Source organism: Cryptomeria japonica, chromosome 10 (genome assembly GCF_030272615.1).
Source record: "Cryptomeria japonica chromosome 10, Sugi_1.0, whole genome shotgun sequence".
Classification (NCBI taxonomy): domain Eukaryota; kingdom Viridiplantae; phylum Streptophyta; class Pinopsida; order Cupressales; family Cupressaceae; genus Cryptomeria; species Cryptomeria japonica.
Genome location: NC_081414.1, coordinates 162,332,772 through 162,340,328, shown reverse-complemented (window position 1 = coordinate 162,340,328; position 7,557 = coordinate 162,332,772). Strand labels below are relative to the sequence as shown.

Here is a 7,557-nt window from a genome sequence, read left to right as displayed (position 1 = left end):
TTTAACCATCAACGTTGTGCCTTGTCTACTCCCATATGGACGCGACCAAATTGACTCCAAAAAGTTCATGTTATTGACTTTTTCAAAAAATAAAAGCCGTAGTTTGTTTTGTCGACCATGATCAAGGATCTGTAATTTTTCGACTAACACGAAGGTTATATAGAAATCGTACTTTTTAGTGACTTTCTGGAGGCAGTTTAGCCTCGACCCTTCCATATGGACACTCCTTCACTTTATCAACATGATCATATTGAATGACCCGATAACAATAGACTTCTTTGTTTGAACCTTATAGTTTCTCTTGTGCATGCTAATTTTACATAAAGAAAAAATACAAACAATACCATTATCACTTAGAAGCTTGAGATTAAGACCCTTGATATTTGGGTCCCCTTGACCCTTAGATGTTTGGGTTCCTTCCAATAAAAGATCCCCCATCTCTCTTTGCTGATGATAATATGACTAGTTGTTTTGTTCTTTTCAACTTAAACTCTAGATTGTTATCCATTCCACCCACTTTCTAGATAAACACTATATCACAGTTTTGTCATATCAATATAAAAACATATTGACATATTCAGTCTCTAAAAAAATCAACTAATCCATAAATCTGTGAAGAAAGGCCCATAATTAGCTGGTAGATTCTTATGAATGGAAATTTATCTATGGAGGTGACATTACATAGATTGTCAGCAAGATAATCCACCATTCCCTAGGCCCCAAACGGCCAAAACATGTGGGCTTGACATCAGAAGCAATATTTTGTATCCTTATTGCGTAATACTGGGGCAGGGGTGGGGGTGGAGTTCTTCTTCCGTCCTTTTTCCATTATGAATGGCATTGCATTCCTGGGTAGAGATGCCCTCCAATAATGACTGTTTTTATAGTGGAACAAAGCATCTGTACCGTCCATCCATGCAACCTCATCTAACCATTTTGCATGCAAATCTCTCCGTCCACGTTGCACCCACCAAATTATTTTATCGAATTATGTAATGACAGGAATATTTACGATTTGATTTGAACAGAAAGGAAGAAAAACCGAGGAATTTCCGATCGCCGACGGGTGGATCTGGGAACGGTGACTGAATCTGAATCGATGCCGCCATCCACATCACTTTTGGATAAGCTTTCCCAATCTGATTACACGTAGGAATGAAGTGGCTCCGAAGTTTTAGTTTCTTTGGGTCTCTAACACGTTTAATAAACCTGGTTTAAGACTGATTCCTGTCTGGATCTTAAAGTTTTTTTATTGCCATTTTAATGCGTTCTCTGGTAGTCAACCAGTGACGGGAAATTCTGGGAAGCCCGCGAATGAATGATTCGACGGTGAAATTAAAATTGACTGAAAACGCGTGGACAACCGCGTAGCTTCTTGATTGGATAACGGAAAACGGATCTCAATAATATATTAAACCGATTGAAGAATGTTAATTAGGATTGGACGTCTTTTGCAGGTGATTCTGGGAAAATTTTTATAGAAAATTTTAATTTGAGTGAAAATGGTGTATATTATTGGCTCGGTTATGGCGTGGGATTCTGTCATGTGTTCAACTTTTTCAACTAGAATCTCGGAAAATGAGCCAAGGAAATTAAACTTGTTAATTTTTCTTGGTTTAGATATGTAATCGATTTGAAACAAATTAAATATTTTTTGAATGGATATGGTGAGGTGATTGGAAGTGGCGCCCGGGCAAGGGCAAGGGCAAGGGCAAGGGCAGCAGGGGCATTGGCAATGGCTCCCAGGATTTTGACGTCAAGTAAATGGGATTTAAGAAATTGTTGGGGTCCGGAGCTTTATAAGGGGGCGGATGGTGGAGAGAAATTCCATCCTTGTATCACTCGTTGCGTTTCATACGTTAGCTTGTTATGATTGCAGCTTTGTGAGCGTTAGTGTTGTTCGGTTGTGCTCTTTGTTTTCTGGTTTGGCATTGCAGCCAACATTTGTTTTCGTTATCAGGTTGGGATATGTGATTTGTATGTTTTCTTCATGAATTTCTGGATTTTGGCATTTGGGTTTGAATGGTTGAAGCTTGTTTCTTACGTTCATGGTGTTGTTTTGATGGCTTGCAGGTGAAAATGGCGAATAATGGAGATTTCAGTTTCGCCAACGGTGGCCTGTTACCGAACGGTTTGGCTAAAATCCAAACTAGTTATGATAATGGGAGCAAGAGGCAAAATGGGATCTGCCATGATGACAGTGCTCCGCCTGTGAAGGCCCAGACTCTGGATGAGCTCCATTCATTGCAGAAGAAGAGGTCTGCGCCCACCACGCCTATTGAAGGAGCTCAGGGTGCTTTTCAGATCATGTCCGAGGAAGAGAGGAGAAAACAGCAGCTGCAGTCCATCAGGTAATCGTTATTATGCCTTCAATGATGTATTTTTAGGCCACCTGTAAAAGCTTTGATAATCATTATTGTGCTTTTAATGACTGTATTTTTAGGCCACCTGTAAAAGCTTTGAATCTGAGTAATGGTGTTTTTGGGTTATTGGGTGCAGTGCATCACTGGCGTCGCTGACGAGGGAAACAGGTCCCAAGGTTGTACGCGGAGATCCGAGTAAAAGGATGGAGGCTGCCAAGCCTACTGTAGAAACTCCAGTGGCCGTACCCTCGGCCAACCTTACAACTAGTGACAGTTCATTAAAGTTCACGCATATTCTTTACAATCTTTCTCCAGCTGGTTAGCAATTCTCTTATTTTTGGGGGGTTTTTCTTTCTTAGTTCGTACAGTGCAATTGGAGAATTTTAAGTTACTTTCTTCATGGTATTTCTTATGGTATTTGAGATATGAATGTGGTTTGTGTCGCAGAGCTTTATGAGCAGGCTGTTAAATATGAAAAAGGATCTTTCATTACCTCAAACGGGGCATTGGCCACTCTGTCAGGGGCTAAAACTGGGCGAGCCCCCAGAGATAAACGCGTGGTGAAGGATGAGAACACAGAGAATGAGCTGTGGTGGGGAAAGTAAGTGTTTTTCTATTATTAGCATACAAGCTTGTTGATGATGAAGATGGAGTTGCGTCCTTACTATATATTATCTGCTTTGTCCTGTTATGCAGAGGGTCTCCGAATATCGAGATGGACGAGCATACCTTCCTTGTCAATCGAGAGAGGGCGGTGGACTATCTCAACTCTCTGGAGAAGGTGGACAAACACTTTTATTCATTGAATGCGACATTTAATGATTTGGATGGGGTGGGCTTAATGTTTTTTATGGTTCTGGAATGAATGGCAGGTATTTGTGAATGACCAGTTCTTGAATTGGGACCCAGAGCACAGAATCAAAGTTAGAATTGTCTCAGCTCGGGCGTATCACGCTCTCTTCATGCATAATATGTAAGCATTCACTCTGACGTAAATAGTTGACACTTTTGATCCACTGTAGCAAAATAAAATGATCACTTTTTCTCACTTTTGCTTGTAGACCACCTATAGTTCTTCTACATGTATGCTTGTATATATACAATTGAATGACCGGATGTTCTGTTTTAGCTAAAGTTGAAAACAGTGCAGTTCTACTATTTAAGTTTAAGCCCTTCCTAAATAAACATCTATGTTAATTATATACTACTCTGAAACGCCTGGTAAGATCGATTCTACATTCTTTTCATAATCTGAAACGGTATATGATATATGTTCTTGGACCCTGGAGCCTGTATGTGCAGCAGGGGATCATGTTGTTTGGTTGAGATTGAGATTTACAGTACTGTATAAGTTTTAGTTTGCATCAATGTTTTGTGGATCATGATCAATCATCAAGATAAGAGATTTATGACATTTGGGTCTATATGGGTGACAGGTGCATCAGGCCTACAGCAGAAGAGCTGGAGCAGTTTGGCACTCCAGACTTCACAATATACAACGCAGGGCAATTTCCTTGCAACCGTTACACACATTACATGACATCTTCCACCAGCATAGATCTGAATCTGCGCAGAAGAGAAATGGTCATTTTGGGTACCCAATACGCTGGAGAGATGAAGAAGGGTTTGTTTGGTCTTATGCATTATCTCATGCCAAAGAAACAAGTGCTTTCCCTCCATTCGGGCTGTAATATGGGAAAAGATGGGGATGTTGCTCTGTTCTTTGGACTATCAGGTATTTTTGTCTCATGTGGTTGTGTATTTTAGGTCCCTGCCACAAAAGGAATTTAGACTAGTCCAAGGTTAATTCTCCCTTGTCTATTTCCTTGTATTTTGACAGGGACAGGCAAAACCACTTTGTCCACCGATCATAACAGGTACCTGATAGGAGATGATGAGCACTGCTGGAGTGAAAATGGTGTCTCTAACATTGAAGGAGGATGCTATGCAAAATGCATTGATCTGTCAAGGGAAAAGGAGCCTGACATTTGGAATGCCATCAAGTTTGGCACTGGTATGTTCTTTGCAGCATCACTTTTTCTTTATGCTTTTACATAACATTTTCAGGTCTAATGAATATTCTGGCTTCTTTTCTTCACACTGCAAAATTGTGTTTCATCATAATATATGCTAAAAAGTTTCCTATGATTGGGACAACATGGCCAACATGTTTTGGGTTCCATGCACTGCAAAATTGTGTCTTTCATATTCATATGCCAATGATTGTAATCTTGCAGTGCTGGAAAATGTTGTATTTGATGAACATACCAGAGAAGTGGATTATACCGACAAATCAGTGACAGGTATCAAAACCCTTGGCCACTGGTCTCAACTTTATGATTAGTCTATAAGAAAATGCAGAGACTGTCTGTTTAGTCCAATCGATACGATTATTCTTTGGTAAAGTGCTGAGACTGTCTGATGTAAGAAGATGAATCTGGTTTTGTGTCTGTATGCAGAGAATACGAGGGCGGCCTATCCCATCGAGTATATTCCCAATGCAAAAATCCCATGTGTGGGCCCACATCCTAGAAATGTGATTTTGCTAGCTTGTGATGCATTCGGTGTCCTACCTCCAGTTAGCAAACTCAGCCTTGCGCAGACAATGTACCATTTTATCAGCGGATACACAGCTCTGGTGCATATTCAACCCAAAAACCTAATGAACCAGAGTAGTACATAGATATTTTGACATCTGTCTTTAATAGGTTATTATATCAAAAGCTTGAGTGTGGCTTTTGCAATTAAACATGATGAAGGTAACTGTAATGGTGGTATATAGGTGGCAGGCACAGAGGAGGGAATAAAGGAGCCACAAGCCACCTTCTCTGCATGTTTTGGTGCAGCCTTCATAATGTTGCACCCCACGCGCTACGCTGCCATGCTTGCCAATAAAATGGAGAAACACGGCACCACAGGTTGGCTTGTCAACACAGGCTGGTCTGGAGGCAGGTACAGTCTCAGTGCCCCCGTATAAACCGTTTGTATATTGAGTGTAGAGAAAGTAATAGTTACATTAGTTTTTCCTTCGTTATCCAAAATTTAAGTTTCTAAGAGTAGGTGAAGGAAACTTGAAATCTTGGGAAAATTTACGTCTATAAATGTGGTGTTTCTAATTTAAAGGAGAGGATTTGGAATCTTAAAACTTTTGAGAAATTTACAGCTATAAATATGGTGTTTCTAATTTAAAGGAGAATATTTCATTTAATGTTCTCTTATTTTTAGAAGTAGGAACCAAGCTTCTTTCAAGGGACCACATTCTTAATTATGGGTTGCCTTAAAAGTGTTTACATGTAGTCTATAAGAGATCAATATAGAAACCCAAATCTCTTCATGGGGCCACTTTATTCGTAGGCAGGTTAGCTAATAAAGTGTTTACTCAAACTACTTAGGATAGTTTGATTTATGAAAATTTTTGACACATAGGTTTGACTCACACTCTTGGCTCACCAGTCTTCACAGATTTGATAGAAAAAATAGATATAGCTCAAACTCCTTTCAAGGAGCAGTGTTCTTTGTTATGGGCACTTTGGCTTTTAAAGTGTTTATTCATAGTCAAGAGTCAAGAAGGCAACATCAGGAACCCAAATTCCTTTCAAGGGGTCCACTTTTTCACTGGTCTTCATCACAAATTTAATAGAAAATAGATATATGCTCAAATTCCTTTCAAGAAGCAGTTTGGCTTTTAAAATATTTACTGAGTCAAAAAGGTAACATAGGAACCCAAATTCCTTTTAAGAGGTTAATTTTTTTCAGGTGTGAGCTGTCTGATTTATAAAATGTTGAACACAGATTTTTTTGTTGCATTTGTGATTAATTAGTAACTCTGTTAATTAATAATTATTATTATTTTTTAACAAATTTAATAAAGAATGACTTTGATCTTGCATTTTTCCGGATTAGATTGTGTGAGTATTTTTGCACACAATCTAATCCGGAAACATGCAAGATCAATAACTCAAGGATTGCGGAAATCTGATGTTTCTTAAAAAATGACTTTGTCAAAATGTCAATTTTACAATTCTATCTATGCAACAAGAAAAATTAAAATATATATATATATATATATATATTTTTTATAAATTTCCCATTTCCCATTGACTTCAATGTTGAACAGATTGATTGACTTGCACCTCCTCTAAGCCAATGCATTTGTTTTAACTGTAGGTATGGCATAGGACAAAGAATAAAACTGGCTTACACAAGGAAGATCATCGATGCGATTCACTCGGGTTCACTTCTGAAAGCCACTTTCACCAAAACCGGTGTATTTGGCCTGGAAATCCCAGATGCAGTGGAGGGTGTTCCTTCTGAAATTCTCAACCCTGAGAACACGGTATGTGATGTCACTTTTTACCTCCAATACTTTACTTTTTCCTTCAGAATTTGGGAATTGAATCAGTTGGGATTGAGTAAATATGATTTGCTGTTTCACATTTCGGATAATCATTCTGATAATAGATCACAGAATGTGATTTGAAAAGATATAAAAATTTTACATTAATATACTGTGTTGTTGCAGTGGCTGGACAAAGAGGGATACAGGGATGCATTACTGAAACTTGCCGGTCTATTCAAAAACAATTTTGCCACTTATGCTAATTATAAAATAGGCAATGACACCAAGCTGGCTGAAGAGATTCAGGCAGCAGGTCCTCAGATCTAATCTCTGTAAATAGCGGAATATTAGAATTCAAGTAGGCCAAGAATTTATTCAATAGCAGAAACATTGGGTATATATCTAATTTATTGCAAGATTAGGCAAAATCCACAACTTGCAGATTTACCAACCTCCAAAGTTATGGGAGATTGGTATTTAAATAACTGAGAAGTTGGTATGGATTAGCAATGGCAACCATAATTAGAGTAATTTATAGAGTAAGCGAGGAATCCTAGTGTAATTGAAGCAAAAGATCATGGACATCAATCATAAATACTACTATTTTAATTTGCATGGTGATGGCAGGCCCCATTATTTGCTGCTGAGTCAATAATTCTCAAGTTTTTGTATTCCCAATTCATGGTATCAGACAAAACCAAATAATGAAATATTGTTTATATATTATTAAGGGTTTGAACATTTTCCAAGGTACCTTTTCTGTCATTTTTGCATGATTTTGCATTTTGGAAGTCATGTTGAATATGTAAAACAATTCTCTGTATTTGAAGCTTTGGAATGGGTGCAAGGTGACGT

The 7,557-nt window shown here is 38.4% G+C and overlaps 1 protein-coding gene across 1 annotated transcript; it reads left to right on the top strand.

Annotated features, from left to right (window-relative positions):
- Positions 1-1,803: 1,803 nt before the first annotated feature.
- Positions 1,804-7,317, top strand: LOC131068066 (phosphoenolpyruvate carboxykinase (ATP) 1-like). The gene is made up of 13 exons (XM_059212286.1): positions 1,804-1,960; positions 2,074-2,351; positions 2,500-2,681; positions 2,811-2,964; positions 3,060-3,144; positions 3,236-3,336; positions 3,800-4,098; positions 4,204-4,377; positions 4,601-4,666; positions 4,823-5,001; positions 5,146-5,315; positions 6,531-6,699; positions 6,886-7,317. Exons 2-13 carry the CDS (start codon positions 2,080-2,082, stop codon positions 7,027-7,029), a joined length of 1,995 nt encoding a protein of 664 aa, XP_059068269.1. The 5' UTR covers positions 1,804-1,960; positions 2,074-2,079; the 3' UTR covers positions 7,030-7,317.
- The last annotated feature ends 240 nt before the right edge of the window (positions 7,318-7,557 follow it).